At 40.3% G+C, this 23075-nt stretch overlaps 1 protein-coding gene across 1 annotated transcript; it reads right to left on the minus strand.

Annotated features, from left to right (window-relative positions):
• Positions 1-356: 356 nt before the first annotated feature.
• Rab32 (RAB32, member RAS oncogene family) lies at positions 357-16633 on the minus strand. The gene is made up of 3 exons (XM_027939513.2): positions 16372-16633; positions 5309-5586; positions 357-844 (listed from the first exon to the last, which is right to left on the minus strand). Exons 1-3 carry the CDS (start codon positions 16616-16618, stop codon positions 695-697), a joined length of 675 nt encoding a protein of 224 aa, XP_027795314.1. The 5' UTR covers positions 16619-16633; the 3' UTR covers positions 357-694.
• Positions 16634-23075: the final 6442 nt, after the last annotated feature.

Here is a 23075-nt window from a genome sequence, read left to right on the forward strand (position 1 = left end):
ATTAAGGGTAACAATTTTACATAAAGTACTGAAGTTCTGAATAGAAAATATAATTGCTAGCCAAGCATGGTGGAGCACGCCTGGAATCTCCCTGACTTTCTAGGCAGAGGCAGGAAAATTGTAAGTTCAATGCCAACCTTGGCAACTTAGTGAGACTCTATCTCAAAATAAAATATAAAAAGGGCTAAGGATGTGACTCAGTGGTTAAGTGTCCCTGGGTTCAATTCCCAGTACCAAAATAAGAAAAAAAAAAGAAAGAGGAAATCAAGTTACTAAACATGAACTTCCAAGCGTTTGTATCTAACACCCTCTTTGTAGAGTGAGGATGGAATATGGGGACAAAGACATACTCAAAATGGAAGGAACACCACAGGGAAGCTTTATTACCACCCCGAGCATTTACACTAAGAGCTACCATTGGAATCATTTACAGAGCTGTTTAAAGGAATGTAAACATGATCCTGCAGATGATGGCAACGATAACAAAAGCCTAGGTGGGGGTCATCTATTTAGCTGCAGGGCCACTAGCAGGGATACTTCTCCAACTGTTCCACTTTCAAATGAGCAGCGGTGCCCTGTGGAGTTGCACTGTGATGTGCACCTGTGGGGAGATTAACAGTGCAGAGGGTTACTGATCACCATTCTTGGGCACATGCTTAGGACTGAGGCAGGCACATGAGAACCAGAAGCCACGTCAGCAGCACTGGGATCTGCGTGCTTCTGTCATGCTCTTTGGATCCAGTTTAATTATGCCCTCATCATTTTCTTCACTAGAAAAGCTTTGGTGGTTTGTGAGAATATTCTCCACAAGGAACCGGGCGGCTTCATCTATGTTTATGTTATCCTGTAATACAGAAGCAAAGAACAGAATCAGTGGTCTGGTCCATTCTTAGAGTAAAGCATTGAGTACTAAGGACAACTAGGGAAATTTGCCAGAGGGGGCACTGTAAGTATACCAGCTACCATTTTCTTTAGTAATAAAGTACACATTAAGAGTTCAATGCCACTGAGTCATGTGTCTATGAAAAGAACCTTCTTCTTTTTAGCATGGACACCCTATTTGATGTTCCTGTTGTAACTTTTGTCATTGAGGCTCAATGTGCTACCTCAGTGGTTGAAAATGTAAATATGATCCTACAGATGTTGGCAACAACAACCAAAGCCAACCTAGGGGTCATCTATTCAGCTGCAGGGCGACTAGCAGGGATACCTCTCCACCTGTTCTGCTTTCAAATGAGCAGCAGTGCCCTGTGGAGATGCACTGGGTTGACACATAGATGGAAGGCATTCAGATTAGAAAATCGGTGCCCTTGAATGCTGTGTTAGTCAGCTTTTTATTGCTGTGACTAACACCTGAAAAAAAAAATCAACTTAAAGGAAGATTTATTTTGGCTCATGATTTCAGAGGTTTCTGTCCATGGTCAGCTGATTTCCATGACTTGGACCTGAGGAAAGGCAGAACACTATATGGCAGAAGGGTGTGGCAGAGGAGAGCTACTTACCTCATGGCAGCCAGGAAGCAGAAACGAGAAAGGAATATGATTCACCCTTCCAGGGGACAGCCCCAGTGACCTACTTTCTCCAATTATACCCCACTTCCTGGAGTTTCCACCACCTCCCAATAATCCATTCAAATTATGAATCAATCAATGGATTAATCCACTGATGTAGCTGAAGTTCCCATGATGCAATCACCTTCCTAAAGGCCCTACCTCTGAACACTGCTGCGTTGGGGACCAAGATTTCTACATGTGAGACTTTGGGGGACATTCTAGATCCAAGCCATAACAAAGATGTAATTCAAATATTCAGTATATATTAAGAAGAAAACTGTGAAAGGGCTCAAACCACATAAAAAAATGTACCACACTGCTCCTCCATCTGTGAGTAAAGATTGCTACTTTCAGTTGTCATGCATAAATTAGACTGAAATGATGTTGTGAGTGTGATGTCCATTAAGGATATCCTAAGGAATTATTAGCTATCACAGCATTTGTGTGACTATTTTAGAAGTTATCAGAGAACACATAATAAGCAGCACATAGCAAATACTGTTCTTGCTTTATAAAATAAGTCCAGATTTTGCAAAATATCACAATAGTATGATTTACTGTATACTCTTCACTCATTCCTCAAAAGTTAACAGCTTAGATAAACCAGAGTACAACTTCTGAAATCAGGAAATGAGATAACATTATTGTGTCAACCTTAATCTATCAACCTTACTTAAATTCCACCAACTGTCTCAAGGCCTGTTTCTGACGCAGCTCCACAAGCTATATTCTGTTGCCACGTGTCCCTGGGCTCCTTTCATCTGGAATGGTTCCTCAGTGCCCTCTTGGAGACCACTAGCCAGAGAATACCCCTCATTCTGAGCCTGCCTGATGTTTCCTTATCATTCAAGTTTTACTTTCTTGGAAGGACTAAGACAGGAGCCTGTGTCCTTCTCAGACTATCAGGAGACACACGAATTAATGTCATGCTGCCAGGCTTGTTATCAACTAAGATGTTACCAGCTTTCCCCTTTGTACTCAGTAAGTGCAAATACGTAAGTACTCTGTTTCTCACCATGCTTTTCCTCACTGTTGTTAGATCTATTATTTCCTCCTTAAAACAATTATTATTACTGCAGGGTTTAACAGTTGACTTTTTAATTCCATCATTCCTTCTACATTTATTATTTGAGACTCCACTGTTAAGGAAAGGTTCTTCTTCAAGTATTTAACATTTATTTATGCATATTATGGATTATTTGCTTCAATTTTACTTTGTTGCTCTTATATGCAGGCTCCCATGTCTTTGTGACATGCCTCACATCTGGTGAATCCTTTTTTAGTTTCTGGAACCATAGAACATCTCAGGTACATCTTTACATGTCAGTTCCCCCAGCCATGGAGTCAATTATTTTTCCAGTCATCCTAAGTCTTTTTACTTTAAAACTATTCAAAAAAAAATTTCTGAGGACTAGGTAGGTTCACTAATATTACAGTGTCATTGCTTCCAACCCCTCTCAGCAGATAGAGCTAGTTAAACACACACACACACACACACACATCTTTACTTTTCTGTTAATTTCTCTTTATAAATATGTGTGTATATATGTATATGGAACTATACATATTTATATATGAAACATGTTTATATTGAAATCTCCAACTGAATTCAATACCATGAGATTCACTATTTGTATTCCCTTTCTCAGACCAGGGAAACCTGGAAGAGTTGTGCTATTTGTTTAGGTTTCTTTCATAGCATCGATAGTTTTTTAAAACTTTGTTCCCAAGATAAGAATTAACTTTAGTAGAAATATAGATCTTCAGATGTCCAACTGTTATCCAATCCACATCATATCCATCACATCAATAATTATAAAATTCTCTAGCTGCATTTGGTTATAATTCCCATACAAATTTCCATATTTTAGTAAAATCAATCTCAAAGTTTAAAGTCAGAAAATGGTGGTGTTTTTCCATAAAAGGGAAAGGATGAAATTCACAAATTCAAATTGTCTTTTGGCTGTATTCCTATTAGAATGCTGACCACTGGAATCCAAGCAAAAATCAGATGGCTGGCTCTAAAGTATAACTATTAATGACACTTAGGCAATACTTGAAGCTTGACTCAAAATTTTTAACTTAAAATTCATGTTACTGTTTTACTTTCTGAAGATTCCTGGCTTATTACACAGGAAATTCTTTAAAAGCCATTTTTAATATATTTGTAGGGAAGCGTAGAACATACCTGACCCTTTTAACCAATTTTCCCCTCACCTATCCATGTAATTTCATTTGTAAATATAACAAAGCAGATTGCTTACACACTCTCAAATTATACATCACGTGACATCATCACTTATGACACCTTACATGTAGTTTCTGGGAGAAAATATCCACCTATTAGCTGAAATATTAAGCCAAATAAAACTTAAAGTGGAATTTTATCTGCAATATAGAAAAACTATACAACCAAATGATATGCTTGCATAAACATTTTCATGTACTATTATGCTTTTTTTTTTTTCTTTTTAATGAAGCTAGAAAGTTAAGGCAATTCACTCAGCAGACAGAGCTGTAGCCCTGAAAAATTCTTTCTCTTTGGAATCCTTTCCTCTGGACACTTCATCCTTCCTGCCAGATGAGTGCTGATGCACCATCTCAGGACTTCATCTTTCTTGTGATGCAATTTTTCATTTGTGAAAAAAAGTCAGATGCATATTTATCTAAACAAGGAGTCTGTGGCATAGGTATGCACACTCCTGCCTCCAGGAGACACTCTTTTTGTCCTGAGACTCCACCATCACTTAACATCCCAAGGTGACCCCTCAGTAGAGTCTTTCATCATTATGATCACCACTGACATCAAATTATCTTTCATTTAAAGGGAAGTTTCTAGTAAAACCAAAAGTAAACTAGCGTTCAGTCTCCAGAAGAGGGAGGTGATTTGGAGGAACAATGATACACATGCACACACATTCTTATACATAAAAGAAACCTACGGAGCACATTCTAAAAGCTGGAACTCTATTATGAACATCAAATTCAGGATTTGGTGCTTATCATCACAGGATTTTCACAAATATCATCATTATTCATTTAACCCTCTTATAGAAACATCCGCTGCACCCAACCTTCCCCATATTTTGTACTTCTCATTTTCACCTTCCTTTTTTTTATACACCTAGATGGTTAAGCTTTTGAAAATTCACTTTACTAGGTTTTCCCCTTCAAACAAACATTTCATCCAGCTCCCAACAATGGAAGACAAAAATTCTACTATACTATTCATGAAGAAGCTTGACACGTACATTGACAGCTTCCTCTTGTTCCAATCTTTCCTACACAGTTAATCTAAAGCTTTTCAAACATCTTCTGAATAAATATGCTTGCTGACCGTTCAATGTCTTTGTTTATCCTCTATATGACATACACCTTCACCAGAGGCATGTCTCCACATTCTTTAAGCCTTTTGTAAAAGTCGAAAATTCTTGTAACTGACAATATACCTTATCTCTCACTCCAGTAGCATAAGAAGTACGTCCATTAAAAAAACCTCACAGAAAATGTCACTTGATTTGCTTGATTTACTCATTTTCGTTTTAATGCAAATATTCGGCTGGCCTTTGACTCACTTCCCCATTATCCAGTTTTTAAGCATTCCTGATACAGAATGGGGAAAGCTATAATATACCCACGTGTTGCTTTTTCTGGCCTCTGAAAACCCTTCACAGAAATCCATCTAAATATTTAACAGTTACGGCTCAAACTGAGAAGGTAAGCAGAAGGGCAGATTCATCCAGAGCAGATCTCACCTTGGCAGAGGTTTCAAACCAGCCAGTGAAGCCATGGTCTTTGCAGAACTGGTCCATCTGGAGAGGACTCTGGGCAGCATCCCTCTTCTGGTCACACTTGTTAGCTAAGAGGACTGCAGGAATAGGGCTGCCACTGGGAAGATGAACTTTACTATCCAGATCATTTTTCCACTTTAAGACTGCCTCAAAAGTGGAGCCTCTGGATATATCAAAGACTACAAAAGCACCAACAGCTTCCTTGTAATACACTCGGGTCATGTTGCCAAATCGCTCCTGCCCTAGAAATAAATATAAAAATAGAGTAAACACTCTTAATTCTTAAGAGTCATATTTAGGTCTGACCCCATGCCCAAAGAATAATACTGTCAGAAAATACCTCCCATTCCAGAGCAACATAAACCAGTGAGATTAAAGTCATCCATACAGAATCAGGACCTGCAAAGCAGAAGAGGCTGGCAATTTGCTTGAACACATCATTAACTAGTTTTGTGTTCTGTGTGTGTATAATTCAACATGACAATACTGAAGGCTACAAAGTTGGTCATTTCTTCATTCTCTCCTTTTAGTCTAAGAGAGGATAAACAATTGAGGAAAACAGAAAGCTTGAAGTGGAGGCAGAGACAAGAATAGCAGAAAATTGAGTTTGCAGGAAGGAGATAAGGGCAGTGGTCAAATGCTGGTCAGAATGATTAGAACTAGACAGGAGATTAAGTAGCTCATGCTCTCATCTTTCCTTCACATCTCGAGGCTAAACCCTCTTCTGAGTCAACAGGCAAAATTGAGCTCCTAGAGGATGCAGACACATGAGAACCTACAGTTTCAGAACAAGAAGTGGCAATTGGTTGTGATTATAAGCAGGATAAATTGCAGAGTTCTTCAAATCTCATTGACATTTGAAAATATTTCAACTTATGGTAAGCACTCTGGATAAATTATGTTCCTTCCTATATTTTTGTTCATGCATCACGCAGGATTATTACAAAGCATTGTCTCACAATCTGTGACCACACTAACCTTTCACATAGTAAGGCGCTTATCTTCAACTGACAGGTAAAAAGACAGACAAAATTATAATACCAACTAATGCAGGTCTTCTGACTCCTCAAGCCTCTAGGTTAAGATTCTCAACTATCTTGTAGCTACTTTTGACTTGTTTCAGGTGTCAAATTACTGACTAGGCTGGGAGGGGGTTAATAGAAATCAATGTGAATCTAAGATTTATAACTCCTGAATCTATGATAGGATATTTTCCTGTTAAAACACATGATGATAAACAAGCTTTATCTGTCTTTTATTGATGCAATTTTAATCTACACTTTATTCCCACAAATGAAAAGCTACCTTAAATTACAAAATTCTTTCTCCTCCAAACACCACAGTGCATCATACAATGTTATATATTGCTTTATAGAATAGGGAAGAAGAATATGACAACTGTCAAGCTATCTGAATACATTTATAGTTCACTTGCTTTGTGGAAACTCCTCACATGGGTGTATCTAAAGTAGTATTACTATAGTCCAAAGGTCAGAATTTTATTCTGACAAATGGACACATATAAAACCCTGATATTATAATTCATAGTTTATTGGTAAGATAAATCACATCAGCCAGCTATAGAGTTCATTTAATCAAAAGGCTAATATTTATAAAAAGTTAACATTGCACCATTTTCTGTAAACATACATATAATAATCATAGAGGGCATGCCAACCCAGGATATTTCAAATATTCAAAGTCAAAATCACTGTTCTTCAGAAAAACTACATATAGGTGCATTAAAATGGTTCAGACTTCAATTTCTACTGAAGATAAGTATCACCAGCCACTTCCATTTTTAGGCATTTTAATTATTGAACATGAAAGGACAGGAAGAGTAAATGCAAGAAGAATCATGGCAAGAATCATGGCATCATTAAGATAGATTAAGAAACATCAAAGGATTAAGATTTCAAGATATTTACATAGTTATAAGAAGTTACTTCTTTGGACTATCCTTTTAATCTAGCAAAGAGGATAGGGTGGCAAATGAGTAAAAGAAAAGTATAAACATCCAGATGTTACAAAGAACGACTAAGCTTTGGTGACTACTGCTTTTTTTAGTGAAGCACCTATAAATCTCAAGTAATTCCTTTTATTAATCACACTAAATGATGTTAAAATTTATTCATATAAACTTTCTGATAAATGTTAATCAATTTTCTTTAGATCCCAAGGTGAGGATTTAAATCTCCCTGACATCCCTCATATCAGCTGCTTTGTCTTAACAACTACACTATGTCAAATCGAAAAAGTGTCAATTAAGCAAATGAAAAGTAACTAGGAGATTAAAAAAAAATCTGAAAAAGATTTGTACTTGGAGTAAGTACATTTAAAAACTCTCAAGAATTCCACAGAAGAAGGTGAAAACTCAATAAATAATCGAAAGAAGGGAACACACACTTTACCAAAATGCAGGCAATTTCTGCCATGCTGAATGTCCTGGGTTGAGTCCCGGTGAAGTCCTGTGACAGGAGAGGCTGGGTAGTGGAGGAAGTCTATGTTTATGAAACACACTCATGAATTTTGCTGCATTGGGGTGCACATGTGCAAAGTTAAAGCTTGCTTAATCAGAACCTTGGGGAGCATCTTCATAATAGGTTTGTTGAATGAGTTCAGGTTAGTTTAGGAAGATATCTAACCAATAACATCTTCTTTGAGCAGTACTGGAATGGTCATGACTAACAATAACAGGGAGGCACCCCAAATTATCTAGTCTGACCTCTCTTATTTTATAGATGAGAGAATAAATTCCCAGGAGAAGAAATTACCTGAATTTACTGGGTTGATTTGTCATCTACTATGCTGTCTAATCTGAGTCAGATGTTTGCTGCAGTAGGCATTTCTGCATGTGGCCTGTGTGTCCACAGACCCTCAGCAGTGTGAGCATTTAAGAGTGACTTGCTTAAGGATGGCACAGTGCTACTACAGAAGTCATATCTCCTTCTGTATGTCATGCTGGGCTTCACCCACAGAAGCAAAGGAATGACCTCCTCTTGCAGAGTACATTAGTCACTAATATTAGGGACATTATTGTCATCCACATGCTGTTGGAGTACTGACAGCACATTCCTAATTACTGTCATAATGTCTTGACCTGTGAACAGTGTGCTGCTGCCTTCTTTGGAGGAAGGAATTGTGATTATAACTGGACATCTTAGCACAAAAAAGAGGAGAAACAGAGCACAGTGCTAGTCCACAGGCGCAAAAGATACTTAAATATTCACACAACCTATTCTACACGTGTTGGCAATAATTGAAATGTTTACCTTAATAATCAGAGATACCCAATAAGAATGGCACTAAGAAGAGCATCAGAGCCAGGCACAGGGGCACATGTCTGTAATCCCAGCAGCTCAGGAGGCTGAGGCAGGAAGACTGTGAGTTCAAAGCCAGCCTCAGCAAAAGTGAAGCACTAAGCAATTCAGTGAAACCTTGTCTCTAAATAAAACAAAAAACAGGGTTTGAAATGTGGCTCAGTGGTTGAGTGCCCCTGAGTTCAATCCCTGTTAACCCCCGACCAAAAAAAGAACATCAGTGTAGGGATGTAGCTTAGTGGTAGAGTGCTCACCTAGCATGCACTAAACCTTGGGTTGGATCTCCAGCAAGGAAAACAAAACAAAACAATAACAATCTAAAAAAAACATAAATAGAACATCATCAAAAAAAAGAAATCAAGACCCTGTCTCAAAATAAAAAAATAAAAATAACTGGTAAACCATCCCTAGGTTCAAAGTACAGTAACTAACAAAAGAAGAACTTACAGACAACAAAATTAGTGTTTCCAAGAATATGTATTCCCATTAAGTTAAAGACAATATACAAAACTATTTGCTTTATCTCCATCAAAGCTAATAAAAATCCTAAAAATGAAAGTATTTCCCTTCAGATATGATAAGAAAAATATTAAATTCTTCTGTTATCAGAAAAACAAGTTAGAGATATTTTCTCTAGGGATTTTCATCACTGGTTTTGTTTAGATATTTAATATCTGTCTCTAAATTTTATATTCATGCTCCCATATGATTAGGTAAATGTATGAAGTTGGAGAATATAATGCTAAGTGAAGTAAGCCAATCCTCAAAAACCGAAGGCCAAATGTTTTCTTTGATATGAAAATGCTGACTCATAATGGCGATGGGCAGGGGGCATGGGAGGAATATAGGAACTTTAGATAGGACAAAGGGGAGGGAGGGGAAAGGAGGGGGTGAAGGGGTAGGAATGATGGTGGAATGAGTTAGATATCATTACTCTAAGTACATGTATAAAGACACGAATGGTGTGGAAATACTTTGTGTACAATCAATGATTTCAAAAATTGTGCTCCATATGTAAAGTATGAAATGAACTGCATTCTGCCATCATGTATAACAAATTAGAATAAATAAATAATTTAATTAAAAAGTTTCTATTAATGTTAGTTGAAATTCAAAATATAAATCCCATAACCCAAACCCAATCAAAATGCTAGGATAAGGGGATGGCTAGCTAGTTTTCCAACTACAAACACTTACCTTTTCCCATCCACTGAGGATTACCAAGCTACACATTACTACTCAAAGTGTTTCACTGAAAATGTATAGTTCCTAGTTAATAAATGGAAAGTTATTCAAAGAAAATCCCTAAATCTCATTGTGCATTTCTGGAATGAAGTATTTACAATAAGCTACCACCTCTAGCCATTGGTTATAAATGAATAATTATCCAAATCAAAATCACTTACTGATTGGTGTCCAAACTCATAATAGCCTTTTCCTTATGAGACACATTTAGTCCACAGGAGCAAAATTATCCTGTCTCTGTCCTGAAAGTCCCTCTTGTATCCATATACCAGCCTTAACTAGAAACTCCTGATGGCTATGCAGGATGAGGATGTGATGCCACTTCTGGGAGTTGCTATGAATCTGAGAAAGGTACTGATAGGTCACGGAGAGAATGTGAGGGAGTATTGGCAGCAGGGAGCTTGTCTGGTAAGTGCAGAACTGGAGCATCTCAAGAAGATGGGCAAGATGTAAAGGGGAAGCAAAACCAAAGGCAGAACAATGCTTCTTAATTGCAGTAAAGATCAGACTTGCCCAGGGTGCTCGGCAGATTGCAGTTTTCTAGACTCCAGGAATTCTGATTTGATAGTCATGAAGGATTGCTAGTTGCCTATCCCAACTTCCCTTCACAGAATTTTATCTGGGGAGACCATGTCCATTTGATCAGACTACAGAGGCAAAGGACATAGTCTAAGGATAGTCCAATGGTGAAAAGCTTGCCTTTGTCCATGAAGACTTGGTGGTGCTGCTCCCAGTCCCGGAATTCCCAACCATAGACTTATGTATGAAAGAAGTAGCTCCTCTCCTGCTGAACCATCATGCACAGGCATGTTTATCAGATAAAGTCAAATCTGTTGACATGGTAGATGCTTAAAAATCTGCATCTTAAGCACCTCAAATGATTCTGATGGAAGAGGTACCATATAATCACACTAAGAACACTTAAACTCTTGGAATAATTTTAAGAAAGAACCAAAAACCACTGTAGAAGATGCTAAGAAAAAATGTGTGGAGAGAAGTGTGTGGAAGTAATGGGAAAGAAGATAATCTAGATCAACTGTCAGAAAAATCAACAGAAGTTCTGAATGAAATCTTCGCAATCCAGTTATTTTTCTGTGGTTGTCTCTCTCAAAAGAGTGAAGACCTATGCTTAGCTAACTTGAGCATAAAATGCAAAAGGCGTTTGAAAATGCAACTGAAAGGATGCTAAAGCACCTTTCCTTGGTCCTCTGTCTCACCCTCCAGAAATTTCCTTGCATTTATATGAATACATTATTCTCACCATTCAGAAAAGATCTTGTAACAGAATGTGAAATTGCCTACTTAGCCTGCTCTCCATAACCTAAGTATTGATTAAGTGTGAAGTGCTCACCATTTTAAGATTATGCTATTCCTGAGCTATAAGCCTAAGGTCTTCAAATTTTCTTTCTTCACAAGAGCATTTCTTCTTTCTATCTACTTCAGTATGTGCCAACAATATGTAATAATTTTTAATTTTCTATATTTTATGATGCTTTGACATCTTAAGGCCTTGCAGGCCTGGGGAGGTACTGCCCCTACCAGAATTTACTCATGTGTACAGATTGCAAACTACATGACTGCAAGCACACCTTTCATATGCAAACCAACCAATCCTAAATATATAAGTCCCCATCAGTCTTCACTTAGCAGGCTCCTGTAGACTAGGACATTATTTCCCTGCCCTAAATCACCCCAGGGACAGGTTTCAGACAAGGAGTCTATCAGAACATCTCAGAGACCATTGAAATTACTCAAATTATCCAATCACAAACTTGCTTAGCTTATAAACCCTTGCTCAGATTCCACATACTCTTTCTACCCGGGCAATGGTCCCTGGTACTTCTTCCTGTGGCCCTGTATTGCATAGTATGACTCCTCATCTTTGGAACTGTGTCAATAACCAAATACTTTCAGTGTCAATTGGCTCCTGGTCTTTGGCCTCATCATACAGAAATAAAATAAAACTCTGGGTACATTATAAAACAGAATGAGTATTATAGAAAATTCCATGTATAAAGTTTATCCTGAAATACATTTTAAAATAATACTCCAGCCCTGGAATAATAATACATGGCTTACAGGTTAGAAAACATCTATAATTACTGCCTTGCTTTTCCACAGTGTGTGCTACAACCATATACCAATAATACAACTTTGTTACATGGCAGAAGAGTGCATGGTTTAGAAATAGCTTTTCACAATATACAGAAAATGATGTAGCCAATCCAAAACTATCTACTTAAGAATTTCTAGTCTCATAAGTAGAGAAGTATAATAACTAAATTCCAAATTAAAAACAGGAGGAGATAGTGATTATTGCAATGAGTTATATGCTCCCATTTAGTGGTAATCAGACTGTTGAAAATATAAAAGAATTTTACTATTGATCTTACTAGTGAACCCAAACCTCCTAAACTATCAAGTTTATTGTATTCCTATCTCAGAATCATGAAGTCTGTCTCTATATCATTTTTACCTGTGTCTTCTTGTTCAAGTTAGTATACTTCTCTGTTTATACTCTGGGGCATCTAGAACCTATAATGCAGTTCAGAAGAGAGACATTGCAGGCAAATATCTGGGAATAAAGGAAGTTTTAGAACTTCCTATCAGCATTCCACTGTCTCTATTAACCTGAGTATCTTTCAACATAAAGGGCTGATTGAGGCTACTGAGAATGGCAACATATTCAGAAGGGAAAGGCCACAAGCATATCATTACCAGGAGAATGAACAGTTATACAATGAACAGTTATATACAACTATGCTGTTATACTGATAAACTATCTGTCTGGGCAATTGTGAATGACAACCCAGACTGTGGACACAAAGGTGTCTCAGAACTTGGAAACTGATAAAGATTTCAACATGTCAAGTGGAACAGCAGGCTTTTTTTTTTTTTTTTTTTTTTTTTTGTAATTAAGCACAATAATTGAGCCTCAATAAGGCTCGGATGGCAAGATTGTACAAGAGTCTGATCACTCATATGTAATTTAGCTTGAAAGAGCCTTTTAGATGAGTGTATGTCATCAGGCACCAATAAGCACCAGGAAAATTACTGTAGTATCTGTGTGAGACAGAGATTAGAAATAACTACCTAGACTAATTCTCCCAAACACTGACTCTTCATATTTAGAAAATTACTGAACGTTAATATCCCAGACTGATAGCTTAAAGGTCAGGAAAGCATCCAAGGTAGTATTTCAGATTCTTTCTCATGAAGGTTTAATGGAAAGTTATGAAAAAGGGTAAGAAATTACGAGGTATTACGATTGGCAAAGTAAAGATGGATGAAGGCAATCAGGATCAACATTCTGCTTTAGGATTGGAACTGAAATGAGGGAAAATGAATTTAAATATGGCTTTATAGTGTTATATAATTTATAATGTCTTCTAACCATGCATTTTGTGTTTGGGTAAAAATTATTACATGAACTTCAGAGTAGACTATTCCCAATTTGCCCTTGGTCCAAAGAAAGGTTGCAAATCACTTCAATCAATACATCAAATTTAAAGTATAAATGGGCAAACCTATTTTAGGATTTAAATCTGCCTGGAAAATTCCATAGTTGCTAGTAGCAAGTCTTACAAATCACAGTTACCCAAATATTATTTATCTACACTAAGCTTTGAAAGGAGTATCAAGGATATCTCTTAATACATCTGAATTTAGTGTGCATTTATTCAGCTCTCTTTAAAATATAATTAAAAATCTTAATATTAGTTTATTTGCTCTGTATTAGCAGCAGTCTTAAAGTAGGTATGAACTTAAGAGGCAGCAATTTGTCTTATACAAAAATAGTATTAACCTACATCTTTATTTTAAAACATGGCTTTAAAATGCCATGAAAAAATATTCATTAAGTTTTACAATTGAAAAGTTCTATGGTTCTTAATTTGAAAAGTTTAACTAAATCTGACTGGCTACATTTATAGAAACCATTCAACAATTCTTGCTTATTATATTTGCCAAAGCTTTCCAGGACACATACTATTGGCATAACTACTTTATGCCCATACCCAATTTGAAAGCCTCCAAAATAAGAATAATAATAAAAAGAAACTAGTAATAACACCAACCCTTAGGTTAGTCATATCAAGTGGCTGACTCCACCTCTTGTTTTGCAATCAAGGAATATTCCTATTCTTTGAGAATCTAATATGATCCAACTTTGTATTAATGCATAAGGCAAGTATGTTTAGCCTTGGGGGAAATTTTTGGAGTGGCCTTCATTACATCATTTCTACTAAATTCAAATGGCACAAGCTAAGGTTCTAGTTACTCAAATATTCAAACCAAACACGATTAATGATATAGCTCCCCAAACTTTAGCCCAAATCTGTTACTGTCTCTCAATATCCTTATATTAGGACCCCCTCTCTGAATATTTTACTTGGAAGAAGAACCTAATAATTTCTAATTACCTTATAATTTCGCCTCTAATTTTATTAATTGCTGACGGGTACTTGCTGAACGGTACAACAGTTCCTGTTGAAACAACAGTAGCTTTACAACCAGAAATCCCTTTTAGAGATCGTAAAATGCTGCTTTTCCTCCCTGGCAAAGTTTGAGCTTTGGATTTAGGCAAATTGCAAGGATATCCCATTATGGCAAGTGTGATAAAAAATAGACAGGTCTCCTTCCTGGCTATGTTAGTCTGTTCAAGGACAAAAAGGGAAGAGGTGATACCCAAAAAGAAAAACTCTTGTTTTCTTAAGTCAACAATAGAAGCATTTTTACCTTGAAGCTTAAAAGCACATGTCATAAAAAAAAAAAATATATATTGTTATTCATACTCTTGGCTTTTAGTAGGCCTCAAACATAATTTAGTATCTAAATACTGTACTAATTTACATAAAGAATGAGACAAGTCAACTGCCCTTCTAGACAGAGGATTAAAATCATGTTTGTGGAAAAGCTACACTGAGGATTGCTGGATGATGACTGTCACATGGTACGGCAACCTTTAAAATCCACGGCTTTGTCAAGAAGCAGTATAATGTTCACTTATGCTCTGGGCAACAGCAGGAAGTGTTTCGAAAGAACCTCTGGCTTCAAAAGATGACTTTTCAAACGTTCTTTTAGTTTCTGGTAGAAAAAGAAGAAACAGTGCCCAAAGCGCTCTTTCCCTGAGGATTTGATATGTGTTCTCTTATCTGAGATATAGAAATCTGCTCTTTAAGTAAATGAGTATAAAGTTAATAATTCTTCAGTACTTCCTTATATGTAAGGGGCTATAAAAGAGCACTTGGCAGACAGTAGCTTTGTGTTCCTCCCACTGTGCCCCCAGTTCATGTCCTTGATGGACTTTAGGGAAAGGGTCTGTAGGAAGGATGCTCTAAGGTGCCCTCTAACCCTAACCATGCTCCCATTCAATCAAATGCTCCATGGTTGACTGAACCTCTGCAATGAATGAACAAGATATACTTTGGTACCATTTCAGTAATTAAAATTTCCAGTAGTTTCCCTCTGTTTTAGATACCCACATTCCACCCACCACAGTAGCCAAAGTACAGTTGTTCATAAATGCAGTAAGAGGAATGTGTAGTTCCTCAAAGAGAATAAATCTTATATTATTCTCTTTGCCAGAGAAACAGTATAATATTTATGGAATGGGGAGGAGAAGGCCAGGGGTAGAAGCAGGTGTTGGTTTGGGGAGGGAAATGGGAGGACAAAGTTTCAGGGAAACTTTCCCAAGTCTTCACCTGGGTGACCCAGCCTAGAGCAAGCTATTTGAGGAATGGAGTTTCCCTCACAAAGGCTGGGCTCAGATCCAAGCTTTTCTTGTCCATGGCTTGTTATTAGTCAGTTAAAACTTCTGGAATAGTCTTCCTGACTTCCTAATCTTGTCAGGAGAGAGAAAACCCTCCCCAAACTAGGACAGATCCAAGATGGGTGATAAATAACGGGCTGAAAGGAGCCAGGCTTTTAGTTGGGATTGTGCCCCTAACTGGCACATCTTTCAGTCACTCTGAACTTCAGTGACAGTTGAAGGAGGGGAGCTGGCGGCCCCTCCAAACAGCCTTTCTAAGAACCCTGTCTCCCCTTCACGGGAACCCTCACTCCAACTCTTCCCGACATATTATGATCTTGTCATTCTTCAGAGTTAAAACTTCTGGAACAGCTCTTGTGGCTGGTCAGGCCAGAGAGCCCTGGGGAGCAGGTAGGGCCTCCTTTCCAACTCTTGGCAGTCCAGGGAGCGTCCCACCAACCCAGCAGGGCATCCACGCTGGGCGGTTGCTTATGCACTGCGCTGTCTTGCCTTGAAAGGCCTGCACTGCTGCCCACTCTGCTCCCCTCGAGGGTTCCCCGACCCCAACCCACGGCATTTTCCCACTTCACTTGAACTCTTTCTTCTAAAAGTACACAGGCAGAGAGTTCAGGGCGGAGGGAGGGAGAGCCAGGGGCCAGGGGCGGAGTCGCGGGGTGCCCCGCTGGGACTCGGGAAGCGGGTGCCCTGCTTACCCGCGATGTCCCACAGCTGCAGGCGCACCAGTGTCCTGCTGTCCCAGTTGAGGACTTTGAGGGCGAAGTCCACGCCGATGGTGGCCCGGTAGTGCTGGGAGAAGAGCTGGTGGACATAACGCTTGATGATGCTGGTCTTGCCCACGCCGAGCTCGCCGATGACCAGCACCTTGAAGAGGTGCTCGCGGGTCTCCGGCGCCGCGGCCGCGGCGGCCGCCCCGGAATCCCCTGCTCCCCCGCCCGCCATGGGCGCCGCGGCTCGGGCTGCTCTGGGCTCCACGCGGCTGCCCCGCCGCGCCCTCGGGGCCGCCCGGACGCGGCCACGGAAACTCCCCCGAGGCTGGCCGCCGGCCCGCCCTCCGCGCTCCGCCGCCTCGTCCGGCCGGTCACAGGACCCGGAACCCGCCGCACTCGCGACCGGGCGGGTCGGGGGCGGGCCGGGGGCCGGCCCGGGGAGGACACGCGAGAGGCCGCTCCCGTCGCGCCCTCGCCCGCGCCGGCCAGGCCCGTCCGCCGCCGCAGACTCCCTCCCCCAGTGCCCGCCGCCCCGCCGCTCGCTGGGAGGCCGGGCTGCCCCCTGGTGGGCCCCGCTGGCGCCGACGCAGAGCCCTCGGAGCGCCGTCCACTGATGGCCGGAGCTGAAGCAGGGGCCGAGCCAGCGCGTGCGGAGTGCGGCGGGTGCGCGGCTGCTGGGCCCGGCCTGGAGTCAAGCCCCTGAGACGGCCTGGAGGAGGGCAGCGTCTGGCGCCTTGGGCCTCCAGCAGCCCACGTTAGGAGGGTGGAGAATGTAGGATGAAGGCTGGGTCGTAGGTCTCGTTCTGGTTTTAATGTTTTGAGGACCTTCCCTGCCGCTTTGCACGAGGGCTGTTTGCACAAGGGCTGTACCAGTTTACATTCCCTTCTCCAGACCTCTGCCAACCCTAATTATCTCTTGTCTTTTTTTATAATAACCCTCTTCATAGGCGTGAGGGCATATCTCATTGTGGTTTTGATATCCATTTCCCTGAAGATTGGTGACACTGAGCACCTTTCATATGTCTGTTGGTCATTTGTGTGTCCTCTTTAGAAAAATGTCCATTAAGATCCTTTGTCCCTTTGTTAATTGGGTTTTTGAGTTGCATGATATTAACCCCTTGTCAGATATATAGTTCACCAGTATTTACTTCCAATCCATAGACTGATTTTTCATTTTATTCATTCTTTCCTTTGCTGTTCAGAGGCTTTTTGGCTTGTTGAAATTCCCTTTGTCTGTTTTTGCTTTTGTTGCTTGAGCTTTTCCTGTGATATCCAAAATATTATTGCTAACGCCAGTGTCAAGGCCCAGCAATCCCTCTTCATGTGTATACACAAAGGAAATGAAATCAGGATCTCAAGGAGATAAGTTCATTGCAGTGTTATTCACAATAGCTAAGATATGGAAACAAGTGTCCATGAGCAGATAATTATATAAAGAAATTACACACACATACACACACAATGGAATATTTTAAAACTTAAAATAGGAGATCCTGTCATTTGCAACAAGAGGAAGAAACTGGAGGACATTATGTTAAGTGAAATAAGCCTGACACAGAATAAAAAATGCCACACAATCTTAGTTACATGTAGGGTCTTTTAAAGAGTCAAATATATAGAAACAAAAATTAGAATAATGGTTACTGAAGTCAGGAAAGAAATGGAAGATATAAGTCAAAGTGTAAAAAGAAATGCAGTTGTGGGGAATAAGTCTAGAATCTAATAACACTGTGTGATAACTATAGTTACTAATATTGTATCACATACTAAAAATTTCATAAAAGAGTAGATTTAGACGCTTTTCCCATAAAAAGCATATCAAATGCTCATGTTGTATACCTTAAAATATATGCAAAAATATAATAAAAGTCATCTACTAAAAAACTGATAGGTATTTAAAAGGAAGTGTGAGTCTGAGAAAGAAGACATGTATCTTTAAATAAGGCAACCTTATATAAAGTCCCTAAAAAGAAATAAGTATTTTCAAGCATTTAGCTGGTAATGTTTACAATAGATAAAACAGCACTAAGAAAAATTCCAGATAATGGATTGAAAGTAGTTGTACTTTATTTTAAAGATTTCTATATTTATGAAATTGAGGGATGCCCCCCATTGCCCTAATATTTAGGAACACCTGCAGTTGGTATCCTCTGGTATCTTCCTGAAATAAACCAAAGCAGCTGTTTACCCTGCTGTCTTCACTGTAATCGACAGCCACTGAAAAATGTTTTTCAGAGATGGAGACATTTTCAAATTTAGAAGCCAAGACAGGAGTAAGACCTGTACTAGAAGAGCTATTAAAAAGTCATAGATATATCTCTAAGGAAGTTTTCAGGTCAACCTGCACATGACCTTTATGTTCATCCAATTAGAGAGCCCTTCTAAACATCTCCAGCCTAGGAAGAAGAGAAAGCCTTTGATTCTTGCCATAAGGGCACTATTTTGTTCAATACATGGGCAACATCATCGATTTTTATTGATCCCTTCTCTAACCCTTCTGGATTTCCATTGGATTAGAAGTAGAATTGTGGTGCTAAAAATTATATTCTGAGTTAAAATTAGAAATAGTCACTGATTAAAACAGATAATGAGGGTTTTGGGTCAATGGTTTTCAAAGGCAAGATCATGGTATAGGTTAGTGTTTCTTAAACTTATGAAAGATCTCTTAAAAGAGATTTCTAAGACAGAGGAATCTGATTTAGATCTAGGGTGCAAATAATTTGTATTCCTAACAGGTTCCCAGAGGTGAACATCCAGGAGTACAGTGGTTTAGACCCAAAACTGCTTCTCAAAATTTAAAGATCTTAGGTATATGCCACATTTCTTCATCCATTCATCCTTCCATAGACACTGTGGAAGGTTGTTTCCACATCTTAGCTGTTATGGAGAGGGCTTCAATGAACACTGAGGTGTTAATATCTCTTCAAGATCCTGCTAAAATCCTTGAAGTGGGATTGCTAGGTCCCATAATAGTTCTATTTCTCATTTTTGGAGGAAACTTCACATTGTTTTCCACAGCAGCCATCCACTTTTCATCCCCAGAGGTTCACAGTTTCTAAGGTTAATGTGATTGGTGAACCACACTCCAGTTAGCAAGGGTTCAGGTAAGAATTTGGTAGTTCCCATGCCTGCTATATGTCTGACTCACCTGAGGAGCTAGCTATCAAATTAACCCAGACCCTCCATTTTAAACTTTCAGAAGGAAAACTTAGGAATCTGTATTAAAAAACAAAGCTTGATAAGCATGGTGCACACACTTGACTTAAAAAAATAGACTTACATAATAGTAAGTAACATAAGTAAGTGTTGAGCAGTCTCTGCTCGCACAGCCCCAAAGTGGAGAAGGTTGAGAAGTTGGAGGGAGAATGGACAATTCTTAGAACCTGGGATATTTTAATGAGAAATATTTTTTTCATAAACAAAAATGAGAAAATGATATAAGCCATCTGAGACTTGTGACCAAATAAATGATTACTTTCATTTTATTTTTTAAAGTATTTTCAGTTATACATGGACACATATCTTTATTTTGTTTGTTTTTATGTGGTGCTGAGGATCAAACTCAGTGCCTCACGAATGCTAGGTGAGCACTCTACCACTGAGCCACAATTCCAGCCCTGCTTTCATTTTAAATAAATATTTCCAGTTACTATATATAAGAATGGCCCACTTAGTCAAACTGGGATCCTACACATTTACTATGCCTTCTTCATTTGCCATCTGGAATATGTTCCAAACCATGACCTCATTCCAGGCCCTCCCAAGTACACTCTCCTCGTCCTTCACGTGCTATACCAAATGATTATCTGATCTTCTCATCCTTAACTTTCTTGGCAGATTTATATATTTATTTATATGTTCAAAAGCTTACAGTTATTCCAGGCAATGTTCAAAACAATCCAGGAACAAAGATGGTTTAACAAACACAGTCCTTGATGTTAAGAACTTTGAATTGTGTTGGGTGCAGGGCAAATAATTACAAAGCAAAAAACAAAAAAAAGAGAGAGATAATTTCAGTTAATTATAAATCTTACAAAAAATCAGTGTCCTTTAGTGATCATGAAGAAGAAGTGTTACACTAGCTATCAGGTTACTCTTTAAAGAAATTTTGAAGAAAGATATCAAGTTTCATTTGATGTTCACATGTATAACCAATCAATCCAGGATATTCATTGAGAAAGCTGCCCTTTTCCTATTTCTCTGCAGTGCCACCTTCATCTTAACATAAGCACTCCTGTAAGGATGGACTCTTGTCTCTCTTCTTTTCTGTTAGTCTGTGTGTCTGTATGTACATCAGTTCTTAATTAGCTTTAATATGTCTTTAAATCAAATTATCTCTTTCTGTTTTTTAAATTTTTAATTCTGAGAAAATTCTGTAACTCTTCAAGTTTGCTTTAAACGGGCTGGTTCTTTTACATTTCTATAAAATGTCAATTTTCACAAACACATGACTGGAAGTAATGTGGAATTGCATTGAACCCATAGATCAGACTGAGAATTGAAAATTATACAACATTGAATCTTCAAAAATATTTATATTGTATAATTATGATTTATGTAGTCTTAATATCTGAATAAGAGATCTGTTTTTAGGGTTATCTAGAGGAAAAAAACCAATAGTATGCACACACACACGTATCTAGATTTTTGTGTGTATAATTATAATTACAAAAGGGGATTTATTAGACTGGCTTATATCCTCAGAGGCTAGATAATCACACAATGGCTGTCGATTGGAGAGAGAGAAACTAGTAACTTCTCAGTCCAACAAGATGGAGACCTCAGAAAAAGATAGACCAATGATACAGCCCCACACTGAGAGTGAAGGCCTGAAAGCTCCCTAGAGAGCCACTGGTGAGAGTCCATGTTGAAAGAGAAATAGCTGGAGTCTAATGTCCAGGGGAGATGGCAGAAGCAATACACTAGGTACACCAGCTCAAGAATCAAGCTCGCTGGGGCTGAGATTGTGGCTCAGTGGTAGAACACTCCCCTAGCATGGGTGGGACCAGGGTTCAATCCTTAGAACCACATAAAAATAAAGGCATTGTGTTGTGTCCATCTACACCTAAAAAATAAATATTAAAACTTCCCTGGCCCGGGGCTAGGAGCCCGCGGAAACTGCTTCTCGGTCCGGGTCCTGCTGAGGGCCGGTCAGGACTCACCCGTTGCTTTGGTTGCCTGGCAAGGGGAACGAAATGCTGCCATTCGCATAGGATACCAACATGGCAGAGATCTGATGTCAGCAGAAAGCGGCGGAGGAGAGAACTTCATCAATACCAGCGGTGACATAAGCAGTTGGTCTCCCGGTAGGGGGGGTGAGGCACAGTCACCCGAGTCTCCTCAATTTGTCGTCGAGCCAGAGGGGAGGAGCCGGGCCGCCGCCAGCGCCCAGAGCAGGCCCAGCGGCTCGCCAGCGTGGTGACCGCGTGACCCCAATTGGAGAGGGGGCGGAGCGGAGCCGCCACCCACACCCGCAAGGTGGGCAGACCCGCGACCCAGTGGTACATGGGCGTGGTAGGAGGGGCAAGGCAGAGCCGCCGTTCGCGCTGGCAAGGTAAACAGACCTGTGACAGCCTGGCGGGTCAGGCCCAGTGGCCTGCCAGTGTGGTACACTCGTCACCCCAACTGGAGTAGGGGCAGAGCAGATCCTTCTGCCACGCCCGGATCAGGCCCTGCTGGTGTGGTGGTCACGTGACCCCAATTGGAGTGGGGGCGGAGCGGAACCGCCACCCGTGCCCGCAGGGTGAGCAGACCAGTGATCAACCTGCAGATCAGGCCCAGGGGTCCGCAGGCGTGGTAGGAGGGGCAGGGCAGATCCGCCGCCCGCGCCTCCAAGGTAGGCAGACCTACAACAGACCAGTGGATCAGGCCCAGGAGCCTGCCGGCGTGGTACAAACACCACCCTAATTGGAGTAGTGGCAGAGCAGAGTCGCCGCCCGTGCCAGGAACAGGCCCAGCGTCCTGCAGGCGGGGTAGTCACGACACCCCAATTGGAGTAGGGGCAGAGCAGAGCGTCCACCCATGCCCGAAAGGTGGGCAGATCTGCGACTGACCAGCGGGACAGGCCCAGTGGCCTGCCAGTACGACAGACACGTCACCCCATTTGGAGTAGGGGCAGAGTAGAGCCGCCTCCCGCGCCTGCAGGGTAGGCAAACCTGCAACCGACCGGCGGATCAGGCCCGGTGGCCTGCCAGCGTGGTACACTCGTCACCCCAATCGGAGCAGGGGCAGAACAGAGCCGCCGCCAGCTCCCAGAACAGGCCCAGTGACCTGCCGGCGTGGTAGCCACGAAACCCCAATTGGAATAAGGAGAGAGCAGAGCCGCCGCCCGCACCTGCAGGAAAGATACGCAAGCAGTATGAAAAGACAAGGAAAGAAAGGACCACAAGCAATGCAGGTCAACGCAACTTTAGAAGAGGTAACAGCTGCAGCAGATGGAATGTCAGATAAAGAATTCAGGATATACATGCTTCAAATGATCTGGAGTGTCAAGGAAGACATTAAACAGCAAAATCAGACAATGAAAGATCACTTTGACAACGAATTACGCAAACAAATCCAGGAAGCAAAGGATCAACTATACAGGGAGATAGAGGTTATAAAAAAAAAAACAAACAGAAATCCTAGAAATGCAGGAAGCAATAAACCAACTTAAAAACTCAATGGAGAATACTACCAGCAGAGTAGAA

Source organism: Marmota flaviventris, chromosome 6, assembly GCF_047511675.1.
Source record: "Marmota flaviventris isolate mMarFla1 chromosome 6, mMarFla1.hap1, whole genome shotgun sequence".
Classification (NCBI taxonomy): Eukaryota; Metazoa; Chordata; class Mammalia; order Rodentia; family Sciuridae; genus Marmota; species Marmota flaviventris.